Source organism: Mus caroli, unplaced genomic scaffold (assembly GCF_978045245.1).
Source record: "Mus caroli unplaced genomic scaffold, Mus_caroli_1 scaffold_1, whole genome shotgun sequence".
NCBI classification, from domain to species: domain Eukaryota; kingdom Metazoa; phylum Chordata; class Mammalia; order Rodentia; family Muridae; genus Mus; species Mus caroli.
In genome coordinates, this window is record NW_028227256.1 from 159806825 (window position 1) to 159832231 (window position 25407).

The window sequence follows — 25407 nt, forward strand, 5'->3', positions numbered from 1 at the left end:
GGTTGGCTCATCTGTTTCACTTGCGCTGTTGTGAACTGCCACTTTTGCTGTAGTTGCCATGACTTTTATGCTTCATTATCATCTAAGAAATCATGCTGCCCCCACAAGTTCCCTTGGGCATGTGTGGACACACAAGAAGCTTATGTTCTTGTCTAGTTTTGCATTACCCCAACCTAAAACCCCTACATTTTTACCTTTTTATAAAAATTATGGGTTTCTTATTTTCTTTGAAAGATGGCTCACTGGTTTAAAAATAGGAAGATGATGTGAGAACTAGTTTTCTCTACCCTGGGTGACCATAGATTCCCCTAAAGATGCTAAAACGGAGCCCAATTCACCTAACATTTCTCTGCTTCTGAAGAGGAAATCTATATCTACATATATCTATATCATCTATATCTGTATCTATCTATATCATCTATATCTATATCTATCTATATCATCTATATCTATATCTATCTATATCTATCTATATCTATACCTATCAAGAGAAACTGGACTGATACACCAATCTAAAACAAAGCCAAGATCAAGGTACCTGGATGGGTTAGCTTATGAATCTCTTGGAGTCACAGATGCCATTAATATGCGCTGCCCTATGCTACCAAACATCACTATGATGCCAGTTAAATTCAGGATTATTTTGAAGTTGACCTTCTAAGATCATTTTTATAAAGCAATAAGATATTGTAGACATAGCCATGCCACCTGAATGACAAAGGTGACTTGGTCAAGGAGAAAGGAAAAGGCTGGGAGAGCAGTTAAAGGGCCAGCCAGAGTGGTGAGGTGGCTGGCAAGTGCCCACTGCAAGTGACATCCAAGGAAGCTTTGTCGGTGGCTAAGTGCCTGCTGGTTAAAAAAAAAAAAGGCAGTATGAATAAGTTGCCATCACTTTCTAATAATTTAGTTTGAATTGTCTAATTAGAGACTTAGTTGCTACCATGAAATGCAAGATAAACTATTCCTTACAGAATTGTACTTTCTTCTGAAAATGAACAAATCTTGAGGCTGGCTGCTTATTTTACTTGTAATTATCTGGTGTCAATACTTGCCGATGCTTAAAGACCTTCACAGATGAGAAAGCACATCAAAATCCACAAATCCTATATTCAAAGGGTAGAGTTGTTTCTTTTTTTTTTTTAAATCATGGCTTATTGAACAACAACTATAGTAACATTTGTATTAGGCTGAAAAGCAATGGACACTGTGGCATGAATCAAGGCATTTCACAGGGCTGTCCCAGTTTTGCTTAAGGATATTCTGGTGAAAGCTTTACCACTATCAAATCAATAGATTGGAATTGAATATACTAACATACCATAGATAATAATTCAATTTAGTAATTATATGAATTCATATGTCTAAGCTAATATGTTAATCTTTCCGATATAGTAAAATTGATACTAAGTTTAACAAAATGGGCTAGCTGTATAAGCACTCCTCCTGTGCCCCTGTTGTCCCCAGTAAGGCACTTGGACTGGACTGGACAAGCTGCTTTATTGGTAAGCTTCCATTTTTGCCCAAAATACTAACTGTTCATTCATGATTGTTAAAATTTGAGTTTGGGACAGGCAGTCATTATTTTAAAACTAAACCAAACGAGCCTGTCATTTAAAGGAAAATGCCCAACACCATCTGTGGTCAGTGATAAGGTTCAGCATCAAAATGCTGGAAACCTGATAGCTATCATCACAGCCTGCCAGCTTTCCCATTCCCAATGAGATCGGCAGAGATGATAATGAATAGGATTCTTAAATAGAGTACAACAAACACCTGGGAGGGAGGTGTGTATAAGCTGGTGGGCCCGTGTCTTCCAGGCGACAGCTGGGGATGAAATGAGAGAATCACTCCCAAGCGAAGCATCAGCTTAGACCACGGGGCAGGCTGATGGCTGTCATGGATGCAGAGAGCAAGGCAAAGAGCTACTAACTTGAGAAAGTACCACTTGTTGAGATTTGGTGCAGTATCAAAGTGGAAAACCCGCAATTATCTGGAAAAGTTATTAAAATATTCTCTCACTTTCCAACTACAGATTTATATCAGGCCATATTTTCTCCATATATTTCAACCAAAACAACATATTGTAGCAGATTGAAAGCAGAATCAGATACAAGGATCCAGCTGCGTTATATTAAGCCACACATTAAAGAGGTTTCCAGGATTGTAAAAACAATGCCACTTTTTCTCACTAATTTTAAAAATATTTTTCCATTAAAAGCACACTAGTTGTGGTAACATGAAATGGCTACTTTTAAGTGAATCAATAAGTATTTTAAATTTTTCTCATTTTTCATTTCCTAATGATGGCCATAACTGATGGTGTGCTGATAGAAGTTTGTCAACTGACCTGGGGTTAGCAGCATCTGCCAAGTCTGCTATGTAATTAATGTTCCTACTATGTGCAATGATCAAGGTCATGTAGCAATATGAAAGCAGTAGGCTCACAGTATTCCTGATACAAATCATAAAGTACACACAAAAGCCCTTTGGTGTCATTAATAAACTTTGAGTGAGAAAGGGTTCCCAGACCAAAAAGAGAGGCATTATTGACACAGATCTTGCTTTTAATCTTCTTACAAGCATCAATCACACTGAAAGACCTAAGTTAGTCCACTGGTGCGCGCGCGCACACACACACACACACACACACACACACACTGTAAGCACTTAATATTCTCTAAAGCAAATCATTTTATAATATTTGAAGAACTCCAGTTTGTTATCTAGTTGTATAAACCCCACATCGGGCACACTTCAGTCTATAAGTGATCTTTAATGAGGTACGGCTTTAACATAGACACTAAATGTAAACGTGCTGAGACCTGAATAATGAAAGCTTCCCTTCAGCTTTAATTTGGGGGTGGGGAGAGAGGCTGAATATCCTCCTGTATGTGCAGACACTTTCCCCAGAATCTAAGAAACAAACACAGGCAGTTTCAAAGACTGAAAAAGAAGAGAGGAGAAAACACTCGCTACAGCTAGACTTTGTAAATATTTTCTTTATGAGACCTTCGTGCATCTGCTTGGAGTTAACTGCAATGTGTGACTAACATTTTCTACTAAAGTATGTGTGCGCCATGTCAGTTCCCTTCAAGGAGGCTCTCTGTGTTAATTAAAATTAATTACACATGCCCAGGGTTACCCTTGGAATTCAGCAAACTGAAGCAGAAGTCTATCATTTAAGCGAGATATATGGTTGGGATTTCCATAGTATTTTTTTTTTCTCAGAAGGTATAGTCTCTAAGAACGTTGTTTATGGATATGTTGACTCCACTATAAAGTAGCTGACAGAAAATAAAATAGATTGCATATGAAATGTTAACTCATGGAAAAGAACCATGGCTTGCAAACTGCTGTTTGTAAAGTTGGGCTTACAATGAATACTTTACTGGGGGATGAGGGGGGTTGCCCAGTTATCCCCACACCTCCATAACTCTGAACTGAAGCCTGTTTATTCTTTTTACACTGGCGAGTCCTAGGCAAGTGTCTGCCAGGACAATACATGGCCACACTGGAAAGCAGGGGAAACGCCAGAAGGGGCCATGAGCCCATTATTCACCTGTCATTGGATTTACATGGCAGTAGTCTTGAAGAATAATCCTCCTTGGGTGTTTTGTGCTTATTCCTCTGTTTGGCCCCACTTCCTTCTCATTGACAGGAAGACTGTTTGACAATATTCTGCAGGTCATCTTTAAAACCCACTTATTCCAATTGTCACTAAAACATGCCCTTAGTTGGGAGGCCTTCAAGATTACCAAAGAACTTGGGCCTCAAAAAAAAAAAAAAAAAAAATTCCTTCAGGCTTGACCCAGCTCGGGGAATGTTTTGAATCTTACCATTAACTTTGCCCAGAGCACCAACTCAAACACCTTGACTCCTCAGCCACCTCACTGGTGGCTTCAGTCTGCGGATGCCCTGCTGCAGCAAACCCCACACTGCCTGAATGGAAGATCCTGTACAGAAGTTCTTTGAAATCTACCCTTCTCACAAATGGCCAGGATGTAGACTTATTATTTAAAACGGAAGTCTCCAAGATGAGTCAGGAGAGTCAGTGGGGGTCACCTGCAACTCCCTTCCCCTGACATTTCTTTTCCTTTAGAATGAGTCATGGGTTTTCAATAAAAAGAAGAGAAGGAAGAAGAGGAAGAGGAAGAGGAGGAGGAGGAAGAGGCAGCCTGGCTAAATCTTTAACAAATATTAGGAATTCATTGTTATTCATGAACAGTCACGTGTTTAAAGACTGGTCCTTCTGTATCCATTTCTTTCAAGGGACGATTCTCTGCTGGAAATTCTCTCAAAGGAAGCCTCCAGAGACATCGGCCATGTCAGGTCTGTATTTTAGAACCATCCGTATACTGGTCTGTAGCATGCGTACAAGTAGTAATTGTTCCCCTATCATTAATAAACATTGGCTGGTGCTTTATGCTTCTTAAGTGGAGACATACTCCAGTCCCAAGTCACAATGTTGTTCTGAAGAAGAGGGCAGAGTTGGGGATAGAGGGGGTACTTGAGGTGGGGAGAGGGCAGTGTGTTCTGAAACAATAGAAGAAAAGCAAACTTGCTGTGAAGGACATAATTTGTTGTTGTCCTTGAACTTCACACAGCCATGTTGGGCTCATTCATTACCACAGCCTTCAGAAGAAAACCCTCTGAGGTTCAGTTAGCACCTCAGACCCTGACCCAAACCCTACTGGGGTTCCAGCAGCTTAAGGAACAAGTCCATTCTAAGTCCTTGGGAGAAACAGACTGATTCTAAGTTGCTGGTTTGATTCTATCAGTTCTTTTGTTTGAAACAGGAATGGCTGTGGAGGAAAACAATGTTTAATTCCCTAGAAAAAATAGATACAGACTACTCATAGGTGTCTCGGGCACAAAGAATCCTTCTAAAGCATTCTGATGACATTTTGAAAAGCCCTAAAGTACAAACTTACTACCCCCTCCCATCTCCAGTAAAGGCGGAAACAGTTATTATGTAGAAGATCATATTCCTATTTTATTTCAGGCTTTAATTTTAAAAACAGGAAGAGAAGAATTTAAATTGATCGCTTCAAGCCACGAGCATTTCACACTCAAGCAGTTTGGAGCTTCTCATGAGGGTTTATCTTAGCTGTGAAATCAGTTGCCACTGCCTTGGCTCACAAAAATAACACAAGATCCTATCTGACTTTTGTCTTAGGTTAGCTGGTAAACCAAATCTATCAAGTGGGCAGTTAATGTTGGTTCTCTCCCCTCTCTGATGGCTCCCTTTGAAACCTCTTCCTCCCACCCCTGCTGCACGTAGAATTTCCTAATGATGTAGTTTCACAACTGGAGACACTCATACCGGGAATCTTTGAAGTAGCAAAACCTGGGAAACTATGATAGTGCACAGGACCGGAGTCCACGTGACCTCGGTTGTGTTGAGTGTGGGTGGGGTGGAGTAAATACACAGACTGCTTGAAGGGATGATGGCTTATACCACTATAAACTCCCATCCATACCATTACTAACTCCCACCAAGAGAAAACATAGCATTCATCTTTCTAGGCTGACAGAGTAAAATTGTGACCACTTACAACATCCACAGCCTGACAGTCTGCAAAACCACCTGCCTCATGTGAACTTGACTGTCACAGAAGAGAAGAGAAGGGAAAGCTTAGGATGAGAGAAGGAAAAGTCTGTCTTTTGGGTATCTCCTAAAACTTTAAAACTTCTAAAGACAGAAGAAAACCTCAGGGCTGGAAGAGTTGCTCAGTGGTAGAGCATTTGCCTAACGTGTACAGGGCTCTGGATTCAATCCCAGTCACTGTCGGGGGCGGGCACAAGGAGAGAGGTGAGAAAATAAAACCTTAGGTTTGGTACTGGGTTAGAGTAAAGAGGAATTTTTATATTTCATCATCTAGATGTTAATATTTACAGAGCATTTTTGAGTAATAGCAGTAAAATGATAGGAACAGGATTGAGACAATTTATATAACACATCTTATATACTTCGAGGAATTTTTTTAAAGGTACCATCTTAGAATTTTGTTTGGGTTTAAATATCAGTTCTATGGCATGTAACTGAAAATGCCCAAATTCTTCATTTAAAGATTATAATTCTTCAAATTATAATACTTCCTATCAGAGTATAGAGCAACATTGCTATTTTCAGTGTACTGGGGTCTGAGGTTCTGGCTTCTAGAGTTCTGACTTTTTTTTTTTTTTTAAAGATTTATTTATTTATTATATGTAAGTACACTGTAGCTGTCCTCAGACAATCCAGAAGAGGGCGCCAGATCTCATTACGGATGGTTGTGAGCCACCATGTGGTTGCTGGGATTTGAACTCTGGACCCCTGGAAGAGCAGTCGGGTGCTCTTACCCACTGAGCCATCTCACCAGCCCAAGTTCTGACTTTTGACCTACAGAATTCTTCTTTATTAGCAAGTAGCAACATTTGTATCTTCTCCATCTAACAGGAAAGGACTGTACAGCACTCATCCATTAATTCCTTCATGCTCTTGAACTCCCAAATGGCCAAGGATTAAAATGTTCAAAACTCTAGGATCAAATCAATGGTCAGCCTTTCAATGGAGGTGAAGGTAGTTACAAAATCTATAACACTATTTAAATTACTTTATCATGTTGTTTGTCTTAAAATCAGAAAAAAAGTGTCACAAGCTAAAACATCTACTCAGGCTCTCCAGCTCTTATACATATTATTTATATTTCTTCTAGGGATACATCTGAAACCTGACTACTACCAGTAGTGTACTAGTGTTCTCTCCTGAAAGAGACATCAGAGGCCAAATGGTCTCATACTTGACTCTCTCTCTCTCTCTCTCATGTATATATATGTGTGTATACACATATATATGTATACAGACGCATATATGTGTATATATATGTATATATATGATTTTAATATATATTCTAATATATTTTCCACATCCATGTGGAACACAATCTTTTAGGGCTGGCATTGGGTATCATTCTTTGGCCAGCATATTTGTTTAATTTAGCATTTCCACTTGCAACTTAAACATAGTGTGTGTGTGTGTGTGTGTGTGTGTGTGTGTTCCGAGCTTGGGAAAAGCCATGAAGTTAGAGAAGGAGTACAAGGAACTATATGGATCTTTATAACCCATGTGTTTTGTATAATATTGAGGGTTATTAAGAGTTTCTACTCTCAAATTAATTTATCTTCCAGCAGACATTCAAGAACAGTGAAATAAAAAAAATATTTCACCAGGTGTATTATTTATGTTCCTTACATAAGCATAACTGAACTGGATTCCTTTGTAATAGCTCACTTCCTAGTCCAGAGGAATATGTGTTGACCTCTGAAGATTCCAGTAACCATGAGCATTTGCCCTCCTGACTTGAAGAAGAGTCCCTGATTCCTCTTGAACAGACATTCAACCATGTCCATGTGGATCATAACCTTTTAGGGCTGGCATTGGTTTTTTTTTTTTTTGCCCAGCATATTTGTTTAATTTAGCATTTTCACAAGGAACTTAAGCATGAAGCATGCTTAATATAGGAAACACAGCCATGAAGGTATAAAATGGGGTAAACCTGACCCCAACTTCATTTTCAACTAACAAGTGGAAAAACACACCATCCAACAATGAGAAGAAAGGCCTATTCTTTTCAGAACACCTAAAGAGCATGCGGTTAACCACAGGACAACATTCTTTGACATTTATTGAGTGTCAGCAATGAGCTGGGGACAAGGTGGAACAACGAGACATCCTAAAAAATCACTTTCTATAGGAAAAGCAAGGGGTGGGGGAAATTTGAATGGAAATACTCGGTGTTATTATTAACAAACCATATCCTGAACTCAAGCTACAAAGCAGTGTCAAAGAAAGAATGCCTTATTTTAAAAGAAAACAAAGCTTGACAACCCCAAGGAGTGTTCAGAAAATGCCCTGTGGTTGCCCTACCAACCCCTTAGACAGAAATGGATCTCATCTGGCTACCAAAGCTGACATACCTGGGACCAAATGGGCCTTAGCATGACCTTCAAGCTGAAGGCCTGTCTGGGGAGGGCAAAGACCAGCACAGTGAGGCCATTATGCAGACACACTCCCCCCTGAGAGGAAGCGTGGCATTCCTAGCAAAATCAAATGGAATAAAACCCGGGGGACATTCCAATGCACAGTTTAGAGCATGCTGCAGTGAAGTTCAGGAATCCTCTTACTCAGATTTAACTTGTAATGTATGGCCGGGCAGTAAAGGAGAGAGCAAAGTTCTGTGAAGCACCAGGTGAGTCTAGACCCCAGGTATTTGAGATGGCATGCTTGAAAGAGCCACAGGATGTCTGGGAACTACATGTTCTTACCTGCATCTTAGGAAGATTAAACCAGCCTGGGTGTGAATTTTGCTCACTGAAGTCACTGCAACCAGAAACAAACCCTTCCATTTATAAAAACTCCTAGCACTGGAGCCCTGTTTAGAGTGGCTCTAAAATCTGCTCGGCCTACTCATAAAGATCATATTAATTCACTAGGACACCGGAGGCTTTTTAAAAAGGGATGTTAAAGGTATCAATTCCCCCATACCTGATGGCGTGGGACCACAGAGAAACAGTTTCAAACTTTATAGTGGAAAGCTGAAAGAACAAGTGAGCGAGCTCCTAGCCATCACGCCACAACACAAACAGCAAGGGCTAAGGCGTTTATTTTCAGGAACTCTGTAAGCAGGAAGGTGGTGGGTCAGCTCCACACAGGGCTTTAAAACTGAGACTAAAAGCATTTCATGAAAATGTGTAAGACCTGAGAGCCAACTGCAGAGCTCAGACCAGAAGATAAAAGCTTTTCACTGTTTTCCTTCATGGACAAGTCTGGTTAAGGCATTGATGGGATTCTAGTTCATTCCCCCATGGCCAACATTTAAATGACAGTGTCAGAAGCAGCAAGAAGATATTGGACCTGGGGTATGGTTCCCTTATCACAGAGCATCTTAATATGGATGTTAGGTCTTTCACCTAATGAGGAAGAAAAGAGGACAAGCAAGCTTATCCCTAAAGCCCCAGGGAACTCCAGGAAGTCATGATATTTTATCATACCTACTCTGTCGCCAACTCTGACATTCCAAGGGGCCTCCTAACCCTGAGCCTCTGTGGGTCTGCTGTTGCGGAAGACAGGGGTAAAAGAATAGAAAACAAGAGAGATGCTTAGAAGACCTTTTTCCAGATTAGCCAAGTTATTCATCTAAAGACAAAGAAAAGGAACACTCTCGTTGCTGTGAGGTCTTGGTTCAGAAGGAAGCAAACTTGGCAGTACAGCTTCAATACACTGGGGGAAGATGACTGAGCAGTGGCCGACAAGAGTTATCTATGAAGATGACTCTAGTAAATACACAGCTTCTGCTTCATTTGGAGCATCACAGACCAGATGCCTGCCTACAAGGTAGGCCCAAGTCAATCACAAACTCCTTAGAGACAATGGAGGAATGTTGATGTCTGGTCATGTGTGCTTCCCTTTCCTCTGAGTTTAGCTTCTTCCTATCCAGAAAAGGTGGGCAACGGATTAGTCAGCATTTCCCATCAACTGCTTTGACCTATGCTACTTCCTCTTTAGGACAGTCTTTTCTGTTTCCTCTATATCCCTTCAGGGTGGGAGCCATGGCTGTGATGCTGATGGTGTTGATTGTGGGTCCATCCTGTGTACCAGCACTGCCCTGTAAGTGCCAGAGTGGAGTACACACTGTCATTTACTCTTGTTAAAATGTGACCAGAAACACGGCAGTCCATTGGTTTCATGTACTAAATGGTTTCTTAATGAGACTACATTTTTTCCTGTTTTTTTTTTTTAAACTTAGGAGTGGGAAGTGGATCTATAGAACACTCAATTGTTCTATGCAAATGTCATCAAAACATAATCACATACTCTATTTCATTTAGAGTACCAATACAGACACACCCACCTGACAGTGAAGAATTGCTTAAAGGCCACTCTGAAAAAGGTAACAGAATAGAAATGTAGGAAACAAGAGAATGAGGGACCAGTCATCTTTCCTAATGGTCTGTGTGTACCCTGAAGTTCAGACTGGCCTTCCATGTCACAGCAGCCCTTAACCCTACTGGAAGTCAGGAAAACAGCTTTGTGTTTCTATAAATCTCATGACAATGAAAATCTCACCCTACAAAAAGGAAAGCAGCTCTTTTTCTGCTTTGCCACTGGATGACATCCATTTTAGAAATCCAAAGGTTTGGTGGCCAGTGTCCTCAAAAGGATGGGAAACAGGACCTTGGAACGTATGTGAGAACCAGGACCCTCCAAAGACCACATCCTTAGGCAAAGGATAAATTGAAACAAATTAGTCCCCGACCAAAGAAAGATGAGTGGCAAGTTACCATGGCCTGAGCAAAGATGAGTCATTGAAACTAGAACGTGGGTCCAAAAAGTGAACTATGACAAGACACAGAGGGCTATGCAACCCATGAAGGGAGGGTTCAATACATGGCAGGACAGTGGGAGACAAAATCCTCTAACATGTATCTAGATGGGATTTATAAAGAGAAACAAGAAGGGGAAGAAAAGAGACAAAAGAATATGAAATCTCAGACTTTTAGAAAGCTATGAGCTCTCAGAATTAAGAAGAACCGTAGATCCCAAAGAACAAACACAAAACAACATACATCCAGGTAGACAGATTCTACTTAAATTTCAGAATACCAAAGATAAAAGAGATCTTTACATGAACTGGTAAGAAAATACAGATTGGCTTTAAAGTAGGACAACCAATGGGCTGGCAGCCAGCTGTCCAGAGCCAGAGTGAAGCAGAATCTGCAGGAGAAGCACCTTCAACCCAATGGATAGACTCGGTCCTGTTTATTTCTATCTGGTAGAACGATGATCAGTTTGTAGTTTACTATCTGGTAAAAGCCCTGCTCAAAAAACTGAGGTCAAAAATAAAACATTTTGAGGAAAATAAATACTACCCTGAGGATTTTCACTAATTAGCAGCTACAGACAGGATTTCTTTGGGTTGTACTTCCACATGGAGAACAAGGAAACCAAACCAAAACATAGGTTTAATGCAAGAAGAAAGGTAATCATGCCAGTAAGCACTTGTCACATTTACATCTGTGGTCTACTCTGCTGACTCAAGTAGTAGGGAAATCAAGGCAGAATTCAAATCCTGGCACCAACAATGTGGAAATCAGAAGAGGGGTATTGGGATCAAAATGTCTTGGGTTATTTTAGAAAGAGGATAAGAAGACTAACTTACAACTTTAAGATGATTGGGATGTCAGAGTATTAAAAAATGCAAAAGAGAATAAATACAGTGTATAACTACCAAACTTGGGAAAAGTAAACTAAGAGGTCAGGAAGTGGGGGGTGCTATATAGCAAGACACAGTGAAGACTAAAAATGACATGCAAATTAAAGTCGAATAACTCAGTGATGATTACAAAATATAAACAGGTTAAAATCAGTAAGGCTCCCCCTAACAATTTTTATTATATTTAAAATAAAGAAATCCAGATACATGCTACTAAAAGGAATTAAAAGGCACACTGATAAAGAATTAACCAGAGGATATACTATATTGACATCAGACAGAGCAAAGCCTAATAAAAAAAAGACCATTATGAGAAAGACTATTATAGAACCGTTCCTTAAAACCACGAGGCATTCTAAGTGTGTTTGTTAAGATTTTATTTTTATTTTAATGTGAATGGGCATATGCATATCTCTAGGTATGAATATGCACGCATGACTGCTGTGCTCTTGGAGGGTAGAATAAGGTGTTAGGTCCCCCAGAGCTGGAGTTACAGGCAGTTGTGAGCAGCCTGATGTGGGTGTTGCCTACAAAAGCAGTATGTACTCTTGGCCAGTGAGCCACCACACCCACCCTAGGAGTTCTATGTTTTAGTGAATATAAGGAGTTCTATGTTTTAATGAATATAAGCATGGATTATCCTCAAAACACATAAAATGGCAATTGAAAGACCTGCTAAACTATTCACACTCATAACAAAGAGGGTAAAATGTAGTTGTTTGTAACTATTTAACTGTCTCTCTGGTCGGTTCTCTCTGGAATTACTCTGCCTTCAAGCTTTTCTGTCTGTTTCATTCAGTTGTGCTTTAAAGCTTAGAGGGACAGGCTACACAGTGGCTGCCTAATGTACGTGTTGAGTGTTTGAATTAGTCAAGATGAAAACAAGATAGTAGCAACAGAGACCAGATAATGCCATCAACAAGCGTGACACAGAGACCTCCACTTCTAACGTGTAAAGACAGGCTTTCAAACAAGCATGGCAGACTTAAGAAAACTCAGAATGTGCCAGACCTCATTCTCTGACCGCAGCACAATTAAGTTAAAAGTAAACAACAACAAAACAATAAAATTCTATGCGTTATAAAACGTAAAACACATTTCTGAGTAACTCAAAGAAAAGGGAAGACATAGAGGAGACTTAGCAACAGAACCGAAGACTGGTGAAATTATTATAACCGATGTTTGTGGCAAGCAGCAATAAGGGTACAAGCTGATGAACTGCACATACAAATGAGGGCTGGCAACACAAACACCAAGAAGATATGTGGCCAGAAATAAAAAGGAGACTATTGAAGTAGAAAAATATATGCAATGAAGAATAAGAAAGCCAAGAACTGTTTCTTTGAAAATAATTCAAAACTCTGACAAGTGTGATCAGGGAGAGGAAAAAAGGTGAGGTTTAATATTAGAGATAAAAGATGCCAAATCTCAGACACATTAAAAAAAAAGAGAACAGTAAGATTCTTAGGGGTAATTTATTTTAAAATAAATGGATTGGAGAATTTGCTAGAAAACATGTTATTTACCTAAGCTGATCCAAATAAAATATAAAATATAGAATATCTCTACAATGTACAATAAATAGATTAAGTTAGAGTTAACCATCCACTTGGCAAAAACACCTTTTGGTGTTGGTGGCTCCTTAGCCCCCACTCCAGCTGAGGAGCTACTAACAGTTCATGGCTTCTTGGGGGAAGAACAGCCAGGTGCTTTTATAAGTGTGACATCTGGTAGGTTGACTATGCTCCAGAGGATAGCCCCATACCCATTTGAATAGGGGAAAACCAAATTAAACTTGGTGGGTTATTTTTTTTTAAAGTATACAATGTTGGTAGGAAGTGGAGAGGTAGGGGATGGATCTGGGAGGAGTTGGGGGAGGTAAAAAGGGAGACTATGATCAAAATACACCAAACACTTATATGAAATTCTCTAAGACTTAATAAACATATTTTTAAAAACCCACCTAAAATCCCTATGATGTAAAATCCAGATGGTTTTAGCGTGACTTCCATCAAACATCCATCTACAGGTTAATCCCAGTTTTAAACAAAATTGTTACAAAGAACAATTTAGGGTTTAATGGCATATGATTGTATGAGGCTAAGATCCTTGATGCCCAAAGCTACCAGAGGTGGTACACAAAGAATATTTCCTGCTCAGTCTTCCTTATGAGCATAATTGCAAAAGCTTCAATAAAACACTCATCATTTTAAGGCCAGAGTGCATGGTACATGTGTTTCACCTTGAATGTAGAAGATCAAGGATGGCTCACCATTAGAAAAACCTAACAGCATGTTTCACCACACAAGCAGATTATAGGGGGTGGGAGGGAAATCAAATAGTCTTCTAGATGAAGGTATTGCTAAAATTGATCCATTTGCCTTGGTTTGAAAGCGTACACTGAATCCCCTGTACCGAGCTCAAAGGATATCAAGGGTTTTTCAAAAACCTTTTCAAATTATTCTCTTTGAAATCAGAAACAGAATGAGAATCCCTGCTTATGATTGGCACTGTCCTGGCAGACTCAGACAGCACAAAAACCATTCAAAGGGCTTAAGATTTAAAAGCAAAAGCCGACAGCAAATATAGTGTTTGGGGGAGTCTGTGTTCTGGCAGAGGTCTCTGCAGAAGTAACAGAACTCACGATCGTCTTAGAGTTCAAGGATTCCAGAAGACAGAAGATCTGGATTTTCCAAAACCTAGAATGTTCTTACTTTGGTGACTCTTGTACTTTCTAATACCCACGGCTCTATTTTTTCCTGTTTGAAGCCCTTTAATAACAACTGAACCTTCCGGGTGGGCGGAGCGGTACCATTTATTGGACTTCCGGTATGACAGAATTCCCACAGAGCACACCCGTGGGATCTTCAGATTCTTCAGGACCCAAGAAGAGCCCAGAAGAGCACTGAGCTCGGCTCCAGAGGATGGTGACTGCTCCGACCAGTCTTTTCATTCGTTATCATTTTCAGTGGTGTTTGCCTGTTTGGCGTTTGTTGCTATTTTGCTTTGTTTTGTTTTCTTCTGCACAGTGGACTTTCAAATAACACCATGTCCTCCACAGTGGGGGAAATTCCATTTCAATATTTCATTGTAGAGTGGTATTTAATTTTCTTTCCCCTTGATTCTTTAAATGGCTTGTTCTTGTGGTTTTTCCAAGTATTTTTGTATTCTGAGTCACTCTGAGCAACTGACTGGGAATGTAGGAAGAAGGCTTTTGCTGTTTTCATTAACTGTCTGATTGACCCTGGGCTCTTCACTGAACCTAATCAAGTAACTTCTTCATTCATTGCTAAATCAAGATACAATGTAGCCTGGGAACCTGGGTTAAAATTAGACCTGCTACCTAATGACTCACTTCTCCTTAATTTACACAAATTAGATTTTTTTTCCTGTAACATTTCCAATTGAAGAAAAATAGAGACAACCCCTTCATTATTTTTGTCTAACTTTAGTGCAATTCCATGTATCATTTGTTTAATTCCACTGATTAGTTTTAGTGAACAGCCACAGCTCCTGGTGATAGTCAGTGGTAGGCACTTTAGTCCTGATGCTCTCCAGCAGCAATGATTGGTGAGATTAGAAAAGTGTTATGAGGAATATGCAAGGAAGGGGGAGCAGGTCAAATTTCCTAGCACCCTCTACCTCTGGGGCCAGGTCTGTCTGAACTGTGTGATCTTAAGAAAGTCAAAAGAACTTGGAGACACTGTTTCCTACCTTACAAAATGGTCACCCACACCTTCCATCGTTTTAACCCTCTGTGGGACTTGTTTATTTCCCCCAACCCCACCCCCAAAAGTGAGGATTTGTAAGTTTGTAAAGTGTAAACCCTGATATGGTGAACCATAGGTAGTAAAATAGTTTTAGGAAAAGATTTGGCAAGATTTTAGTGTCTGCTGAGAAACCAGGAAATAAACCAGGATTAGACGATCTTTCTGCCTCTTGTGTTTGGGTCTTTTGAAGCCATAACCCATGGTGGATGTTAAAAATACAAAACAAAGTCTAAGGAACGCCAGTGTAGTGGCACTTGCCTGTAATCCCAACACTCGGGAGGTAGAGGCAGGCAGATTAAGAGTTCAAGGCCAGCTTTGGCTATAGAATGAATTCCAGGCTAGTCTGAGGTACCTGAAATCCTGATTGGAAAAAGAAAAGTCAGAGGAAACCTCTTAACATAAAAGCTGCTGCACTGTCTTACCTTTGCTCTGTGTTGAAGAGTGCAAAGACGTGCTTGCTGGACATGAAGCCCTTCTCCACATCCCGGACCTTCAGGTTGTCCAGGGGAAGCATGTATTTCTTTTCTTTCTCCTGTGATACAGAGGTGAAAGGAGGGGATGTTAATAGAACATCACACCAATGGCAACACACCATCCAAACCAGCTATCACTTAATAACACTTGATTGCTCTACCTCGATACTGTCACACACTACTTTTACACCAGTTCCTGAGGAACACAAGCTATCTGAGACAGGAGAGTCCAGGGACTCTCAACACATGGGGTGGGGGAGGGGAGACTCAGATGGAGAAAACACATGCTCCTCTCTCCTTGCCCCCTCATGTGGGTCCCCTTAGATGTTTTGAAATGTTAGTTTGATATTAAGAATTTAGCCATCTGTTAATATTTAACAAAAATGTTCTGGTCCTAATTCAATGAGAAATGCCAGATGGATTTCATTTCAGGTTTTATTTGCAGCCTAAGCAGTTTTGATAGCCAGCATTGGCAGGGGAGTGTGGAAGCATAAGGACCCTGGTATGAAATACCCCATATACTGAGATAAAACACAGAAAACCTTCCCTTCATTTGGGTCTAAGATAAAGTATAAGTCCACAAAAGGATCTTTCTACTCCAGTAGAAAGGATCTTTCTTCTCCAGTGAGCTTTTTGGCTCACTGGAGAAGAAAAACCTGCTAGGAGTAGATTGATATTAATTAACATAACATCTCCTTTAAAACAGACAAGAATATGGATATTGGAAAGGTAAGGTTTGTGAGTGTAACCAAACCACAGTGGTAAAACATACCAAATGCCAAAGAGTTACTAGAAACACTTTTGATGGCTGGCCCTGGGACAATGAATAAATGCTGATCAACCTATATAACAGGCAAGAGGTAAATACTCAGATCAGGAAGCCCAGTAAAAACCTATTAGCAGGTTACCTTAGCACGGCACTTGTTAAACAGTAGTCCTCTGTATGAGGAAGAACTAGACCGCAGTGCAGTGGAGCGCCTACTCGTAGCTCTAATTCTAACACACATCTATTGGTGCCTATGGGAACCATGCCCCACGCTCCCATGTTTGCCGGGGCCTTGGTTGCTCCTACTGCATATGGGCCGCTTGAGAGCTCGTGGCTCTCAGGAGCATACAGCGTGTGCAGTGTTGGACTGCAGGGGATATCACTGGTCTTGCCATTTTCTGCTCCTAAAAAAATGAGCAGAGTATCTCGGAGTAGCAGTCCCCCTCCCCCCAAAAAGACTCTGTACTTCACCACAAATATAAGACCTTGAAAAGAGAAAGGCTGCAAAAGTTGGATGATTCTGGCTGGAAAACAAAATGGCCGACCTGGCAAACAAAGCCTTCAAAGCATTGAAAAAAAGATAAAAGGGACTCAGTGGGAGCCGAGGAGGCCTAGGAGAAAAACCACGCCTGGGCAGAGCACTGTGAGCCCCTTCCACGATTTCCTGTGTAAAATTAATAATTTATTCATAAATGCATGGATATGCTAAATAGCAAAATATGTAACTCAAGAAAATGAGGTCTCAGGGCAGAGTCCAAGTTCCTTAAAACATTTGTCAAACTATTTTAGGGCAGAATTCTAAGAGGCCAGACTAGATTGAATAAAACCCTCTCCAATACATAATCAAATGAAAACGCTTGAGACCCAGAGAACATTTTTTTTTCTTTTTAAATTGGATGTTTTTCAATGCCCTAAATTTAAGCAGCTGGGTTTTTATTTTTTTATTTTTTTTATGCACCATCCTATTCAACCTTTTGAAATGATGGATTGGCTATTTTAATAGGAAATCTGTATTTCATTGTAAAGATGGAACACAATGTCCTTGGCTGGTGTTCTATAGAAGCAGGCCCCACTTTGTACTGCGTTCTTCAGCCTATAGGGAGGACTGACAACCCTGCAAGTTTACATCAGCTTCTAAACATTGGGGTTAAACATTCAGATGCAGACAGGGGAAGGAGAAAAGTACAGGCTTCACCCCTGAAGAAGGAGCATTAAATGGCAGATTTAGCTAAGGGTTTTGAGCACGTGGTATTAGATTATTTCATAATCACACAGCTTAAGACTGACAAAAAAGACAGTTTCTTCTGACTGGCTTGGGTAATTAAATTGTAAGTTAAACAGAACTAAATGGAGCAGCAACACTAAGTAATGACACAATATGTCATGAGTATGTCTGTGGTTCAAAGACAACAACAGCAAAATCCTTCAGTCTCACATAGCTTAAACAAAAGGCTAGGGGAGGGAGAGATATGTAGAACTATAATTTCTACAATGTAGTGACACTTAGCACCACCCGAATTAAGAAACTTGGTATGCAACCTGTCAATTCTAATAATTCTAATGTGATGGCCACCAATGACAGGCAGCCATGAAAACACTTGAAATGTAGCTAGTTAAATTGGGATATGTGTAGATGCAAAGAAGACACCTGATTCCGAAGATTTGGTATAACATGATAAGAATAATAATTACTTATGTGCTTGCTTATTTTAAATTTTTTTTATGTGTATGGGTATCGTGGCTTCATGTATGTCTGTCTATCACATGCATGCCATGGAGGCTAGCCAAAACCATCAGATCCCCTGGAACTACAGTCATAAACGGTTGTAAGCCACCCTGCTAGTTCTGGGAACTAAACCTGGGTCCTCTGTAAGAGCAGCTAGTACTCTTCCCTAATGAGCTATATCTCCAGCCCACCGGTAATAATTTTAATCAACAATCTCAGTAGTACTTTTAACAAATAAAAATTTTATAATTTCATCAATCTTTATATTAAGTTGAAATGAATATATCAGAGTATTACTAAACATAATTTCTCCTGCTTCTTTTCTTTTGAAGATGACTGGTAGATGAACACAAGTGATATGTGGCTCACATGAAGTTTCTTTTAACAGCACTGAGCCCTGTGGCCTCAAATTCTTCTTCCTAACTCCCATCTGCTCAGGCTGCCTCCCTTTCTGACTTGCTTGTTTCTACCATGCAGCATATTCTTTATGAAGCTCGGTGCCTTTCTGGTGTGCTCTCTTCTCTCATCTCCTTCATCACACAACTGGCAACATTTCTGTTTCTATTTGACCATTTCTATGCTGTTCCTGGTCTCTGGCATCTCAGAAGCACTTTGTTTTCAATAGATTTCCTTTATTTGTAGAGGAATATCCACTAAACTAAGGTGACATTGTTAAAACACCCAGAATTTGGCCCCATCCTAATTTATTAATAGATTGTGTCCCTTTCTTTAAGACATTTTCATTTTTAGCTGTGCAATCTGTAATCACACCATTGGGAAGCAGAGGTTGGAGTATCTGAGAGTAACCAGCTCTATACCATGAGTTCCACAAAAACTGGGACAACACAGCAAGATCCTGTGCTAATTACCACAAATAATGGCAAATTCCATTGTGACCAAACCCACCTTCACCAAGACTACACAGTCTAATTTAGTCTTTCAACTCCTTTCTACCATACTCATGGTATTTACAGTTCACATCAAGTTCTACTCTGATGTTTCATTAGCATATAGCTGTCTGTCACCTCCTCTTCACTCCTGTTTTAGTGGCTACAAAAGGTATTACTTATTCCATTCACATATGAGATATTCAAATGGGCTTCCTGTACAAAGAAAAATGAAGTGAAGAATACTTTTGCTGTAAAAGGGACTTAAAACTTAATCATTGAAATGACATTTTGGGCAGACATTTTGAAGTGAAAGCCTATATAAAATTTTAGAGATTTATTTTAATGCCAACTCCTACAGGAGTTTCTCGCATGTTTTCAAAAGCCTCTGGGACTGTTGTCACATTGGTGACATCATTTTTTTTCATACTTAAACAGCACTTTGCTTTCTTTTCTTAACACAGGAGGGTCACTAGCATTATTTGTATGAGGTACCCAGGAGAAGACAGATGATTTGTTCAAAGGGTAAGGAAACACTGGAGACCTCGTGTTCTATCCCAGGAACTGGGCAAAAGCTCTTGGAAACATAAGAGAGGCTCAAAGGAGGGTACCTCTTAGAGAGAGGGAGTGGCCCAAGATGCAAGTAAGTGAAGGATGAGTGGTACCAGAGGAACTACAATGAAGAGAGGTGGCGATTATACAGTTATCCCTGTACTGTGTGGTTCCTGAACTCGGAATCATTGGGCTTGTCAAGTGCCCAGTGGCCCCTAGCTAGCAAAGGCCCATTTAGTTGGTTGCTAGAAGGGGATATAGTGGGTATGAGCAGAGGATTAGATGTGTGGAAGAACAGTTCCTATCATGCAGAGTATGAGGAAGTGTGCGTTTACTTAGCCATTTATACAAACCGAGTTTCATAACTTGGAAACTATTTGAATGGCTTTAGTTTGATTTTCTTACTCATAAGGCAACAAAATTCTTCCAGGAGATTGACTGGAGACTGATCTCTTTCTCATTCCTATCCACACACATGCGAACACACACACACACACACACACACACACACATAATAACATCAAATTGATTTTAAAGTGTTTGTTAACAAAAGCAAGTGCTTAATTTTTGAAAATTACAAATATTTAAGAATTAAATAAAAATTAATTTCTAACATCTATGGGAGACATCTTGGTTCCCGGATCCTGCCAAGACTAGTCTGCACAGGTGAGAGTGTGGACTACAGAAGCTAACAGCTTCTGGGACAGGCGGGAGCCACAGAGCTTCTAAGGCAGGCCATGTTTCAGGCTCCAGACATCTGGGCACCTTCTCTGTCAGAGGTGAGGTGTCCACCCCACCGGGGAGGGCTTTGCTGGAGCATCTGCAGGAGCCATCTACGTTCCTGGATCCTGCCAAGACTAGTCTGCACAGGTGAGAGTGTGGACAACAGAAGCTAACAGCTTCTGGGACAAGCCCTGTTTCGGGCCTTTATGTTCTGCCAGGAGGCAAGTCAGAGCAACATTAACCTGTGCACCTTCTCTGCAAGAGGAAAGCTTGCCTGCAGAGAGTGCTCCAACCACTGAAACTCAGGAGAGAGCTAGTCTCCCAGGTCTGCTGGTAGAGGCTAACAGAATCACGAAAGGAACAAGCTCTAACCAGAGACAACTAAAACAACGGAATCCAGAGATTACCAGATGGAGAAAGGCAGAAGTAAGAATCTTACTAACAGAAACCAAGACCACTCACCATCATCAGAACCCAGCCAGTCCTGGGTACCCCAACACACCCGAAAAGCTAGACCTGGATTTAAAGGCATATCTCATGGTGATGGTAGAGGACATCAAGAAGGACTTTAAAAACTCACTTAAAGAAATACAGGAGAACACTGCTAAAGAGTTGCAAGTCCTTAAAGAAAAAGAGGAAAACACATCCAAATAGGTGATGGAAATGAACAAAACCATACTAGACCTAAAAAGGGAAGAGGACACAATAAAGAAAACCCAAAGTGAGGCAACACTGGAGATAGAAACCCTAGGAAAGAAATCTGGAACCATAGATGCAAGCATCAGCAACAGAATACAAGAGATGGAAGAGAGAATCTCAGGTGCAGAAGATTCCATAGAGAACATTCGGCACAACAATCAAAGAAAATGGAAAATGCGAAAAGATCCTAACTCAAAACATCCAGGAAATCCAGGACACAATGAGAAGACCAAACCTACGGATAATAGGAGTAGATGAGAATGAAGATTTTCAACTTAAAAAGCCAGCAAATATCTTCAACAAAATTATGGAAGAAAACTTCTCAAACCTAAAGAAAGAGATGCCCATGAACAGACAAGAAGCCTACAGAACTCCAAATAGACTGGACCAGAAAAGAAATTTCTCCTGACACATAATAATCAGAACAACAAATGCACTAAATAAAGATAAAATATTAAAACCAGTAAGGGGAAAAGGTCAAGTAACATAAAAAGGCAGGCCTATCAGAATTACACCAGACTTTTCACCAGAGACTATGAAAGCCAGAAGAACGAAGACCAAAGTGTGGACACTTTGCCCCTTCTTAGAATTGGAAACAATCACCCATGGAAGGAGTTACAGAGACAAAGTTTGGAGCTGAGACAAAAGGATGGACCATCTAGAGATTGCCATATCCGGGGATCCATCCCATAATTAGCCTCCAAACAATGACACCATTGCATACACTAGCAAGCATTTGCTGAAAGGACCCTGATATAGCTGTCTCTTGTGAGACTAGGACAGGGCCTAGCAAACACATAAGTGGATGCTCACAGTCAGCTATTGGATGGATCACAGGGCCCCCAATGGAGGAGCTAGAGATAGTATCCAAGGAGCTAAAGAGATCTGCAACCCCGTAGGTGCAACAACATTATGAACTAACCAGTACCCTGGAGCTCTTGACTCTAGCTGCATATGTATCAAAAGATGGCCTAGTAGGCCATCACTGGAAAGAGAGGCCCATTGGACATGCAAACTTTATATGGCCCAGTACAGGGGAACACCAGGGCCAAAAAGTGGGAATGGGTGGGTAGGGGAGTGGGGGGAGGGTATGGGGGACTTTTGGGATAGCATTGGAAATGTAATTGAGAAAAATACGTAATAAAAAATATAAAAAAAAAAACACCCTTCTCAATAGTCACAAATAATATAAAATACCTTGGCATGACTCTAACTAAGGAAGTGAAAGATCTGTATGACAAGAACTTCAAGTCTCTGAAGAAAGAAATTAAAGAAGATCTCAGAAGATGGAAAGATCTCCCATGCTCATGGATTGGCAGGATCAACATTGTAAAAATGGCTATCTTGCCAAAAGCAATCTACAGATTCAATGCAATCCCCATCAAAATTCCAACTCAATTCTTCAACGAATTAGAAAGGGCAATCGGCAGATTCATCTGGAATAACAAAAATCCTAGGATAGCAAAAACTCTTCTCAAGGATAAAAGAACCTCTGGTGGAATCACCATGTCTGACCTAAACATGTACTACAGAGCAATTGTGATAAAAACTGCATGGTATTCGTATAGTGACAGAAAAGTAGACCAATGGAATAGAACTGAAGACCCAGAAATGAACCTACACACCTATGGTCACTTGATCTTTGACAAGGGAGCTAAAACCATCCAGTGGAAAAAAGACAGCATTTTCTACAAATGGTGCTGGCACAACTGGCGATTTTCATGCAGAATAATGCGAATTGATCCATTCCTATCTCCTTGTACTAAGGTCAAATCTAAGTGGATTAAGGAACTCCACATAAAACCAGAGACACTGAAAGTTATAGAGGAGAAAGTGGGGGAAAGCCTTGAAGATATGGGCACAGGGGAAAAATTCCTGAATAGAACAGCAGTGTGCTGTAAGATCGAGAATTGATAAATGGGACCTCATAAAATTGCAAAGCTTCTGTAAGGCAAAAGACACCGTCAATAAGACAAAAAGGCCACCAACAGATTGCGAAAGGATCTTTAACTATCCTAAATCAGATAGGGGACTAATATCCGATATATATATAAATAACTCAAGAAGTTGGACTCCAGAAAATCAAATAACCCCATTAAAAATGGGGCTCAGAGCTAAACAAAGAATTCTCACCTGAGGAATACCGAATGGCTGAGAAGCACCTGAAAAAATGTTCAGCATCCTTAATCATCCACTATGTTCATAGCAGCCTTATTTATAATAGCCCGAAGCTGGAAAGAACCCAGATGCCCCTCAATAGAGGAATGGATCCAGAAAATGTGGTACATGTACACAATGGAGTACTACTCAGCTATTAAAAAGAATGAATTTATGAAATTCCTAGGCAAATGGATGGACCTGGAGGGCATCATCCTGAGTGAGGTAACTCAATCACAAAAGAACTCACATGATATGTTCTCACTGATAAGTGGATATTAGCCCCGAAACTTAGAATACCCAAGATATAAGATACAATTTGCAAAACACATGAAGCTCGGAAAGAACGAAGACCAAAGTGTGGATACTTTGCCCCTTCTTGGAATTGGGATCAAGGCACCCATGTAAGGAGCTACAGAGACAAAGTTTGGAGCTGAGATGAAAGGATGGACCATCTAGAGACTGCCATACCTGGGGATCCATCCCATAATCAGCCTCCAAATGCTGACACCATTGCATACATTAGGTAAGATTTTGCTGAAAGTACCCAGATATAGTTGTCTCTTGTGAGACTATGCCTGGGACTAGCAACACAGAAGTGGAGGCTCACAGTCAGCTATTGGATGGACCACAGGGCCCCCAATGGAGGAGCTGGAGGAAGTACCCAGGGAGCTGGGGGGATCTGCAATCCTATAGGTGGAACAACAATATAAACTAACCAGTACTCCCCCTCCCCCAGAACTTGTGTCTCTAGCTGCATATGTATCAGAAGATGGCCTGGTCGGCTATCAGTGGAAAGAGAGGCCCATTGGTCGTGCAGACTTTATATACCTCAGTATAGGGGAACGCCAGGGCTAAGAGATGGGAGTGGGTGGGTGGGGGAGTGGGTGTGGGGGACTTTGGGGATAGATAGCATTGGAAATGTAAATGAAATAAATACCTAATAATAAAAAAACATCCAGGGCTACACAGAGAAACCCTGTCTCGAAAAAAAACAAAACAAAAAAAAAACAAACAAAAAAAAATAATCCATTTCTAAAACTGGTGTAAGGTGTGGTTTTAGCTTCTTTTTGCTTTGATAAAACATGTGACCAAAAATAATTCAAAGAGAAGTCTTATGTGGGTCTATTGTTTCAGAGGTGCCAGCACATCATGGTAGGGAGCAGTTCACATGCAACAGTTCAGAGCATGACAGCCAGAAAGCGTGCTGCTCCTGGATCTCCTCTTCCTTCTCTCTTCGTCTCATTTTGACATCCAGGCTTCCCGTTAGTCAACCCTCTCTGATAACTCCCTCACAGACACACCCAGAAGCCTGCCTCAGACATACCCAGAAGCCTGCCTCCCTAACCAACCACGTGCTTCCTGATCACACGAGGTGAGTAATCAGGACTAAGCACAGATGCCTGGCTGGCATGGCTCGGGACCACCAAATCTATACAGAGTTTAGATTGACAGGCTGTGTTTAGTTCCTTGTACATGTTTGCGTTGCTTTGATTTGCTAGTGATGCCTCCTTTCCTGAAAGGAGACGGGTCCTTGAGGCACTGAAGAGCCTGCCGAGTACCACCTCCCCCAGAAAGACATTTCTGATTACAGGACGCTCTAGGCTTCTTTCTTTAGTGCTCACATTTCCCACAGCTGCCATGGACTGTCTAGACTATCGATATTTTGGGTGTTCTTACTGTCTCTTTGGGTATATTGGAGCCCCTTGAGGGCAAGGACTTATTGTGTGTCTGTGCTCAGCAGGATCCCATTGATGCGTGCTCAGACACTGCTTACTGAAAACTTGATTCTTGGGGATGCATCAGAAATAAAGTTTCAGTGTCGGTGATCTACTTACATCACAGTATTAAAATGCATTCAGACAGGTGTGTGATATTCACACTTATTTGTGGAGCTTCAAAGATTGATTTTTAAGTGGTTTCACAGTATTTTAGGCATATATAACTCATTACATGAAGTTTTACCAACCTAGATCAATATACCTAGTTTGATTCACCCAAATCTTATGACTTCTGCACATGACAACCCAAATACACTTGATAAAAATGCAAAAACGAAAAGACCCGAGGACTCTGCTCTTTAAAAATGCCTAGGTGAGAATGTACTAGTGCCATTTTCTTAAATCAGTGTCTTTTAATGGCATTCTAAATATTTATCTTTATGTTCACAGATTAAGTATCGCTCTCACCCCTCATCAAAAGCTTCTCTTTGTTTGCAGCAGATGAAGGCTACCACAGAGATCCAAAACTAAAATACAGAAAATAAGTGGTTGTAGGTACCCAGGTCCAGTTGGTACATCTACAATAGCACTCCTACATCCAAGGCTCAGAGACTAAGAAGAAGGGCCCAAAAGATATGAAAACAAAAGGACCAGAGAGTCTTCTAGACACAGGGGATG

At 40.6% G+C, this 25407-nt stretch overlaps 1 protein-coding gene across 4 annotated transcripts in view; it reads right to left on the reverse strand.

Moving 5' to 3' along the window:
• The window catches only part of Dnm3 (dynamin 3), a 482789-nt gene that overhangs the window by 122819 nt on the left and 334563 nt on the right, over positions 1–25407 (reverse strand). For all 4 annotated transcript variants that reach the window (XM_029478095.2, XM_029478106.2, XM_085842512.1 and 1 more), the window contains one exon: positions 15448–15557. In XM_029478095.2, the coding sequence (XP_029333955.1) occupies positions 15448–15557 (110 nt within the window). The remainder of the gene's footprint in view (positions 1–15447; positions 15558–25407) is intronic.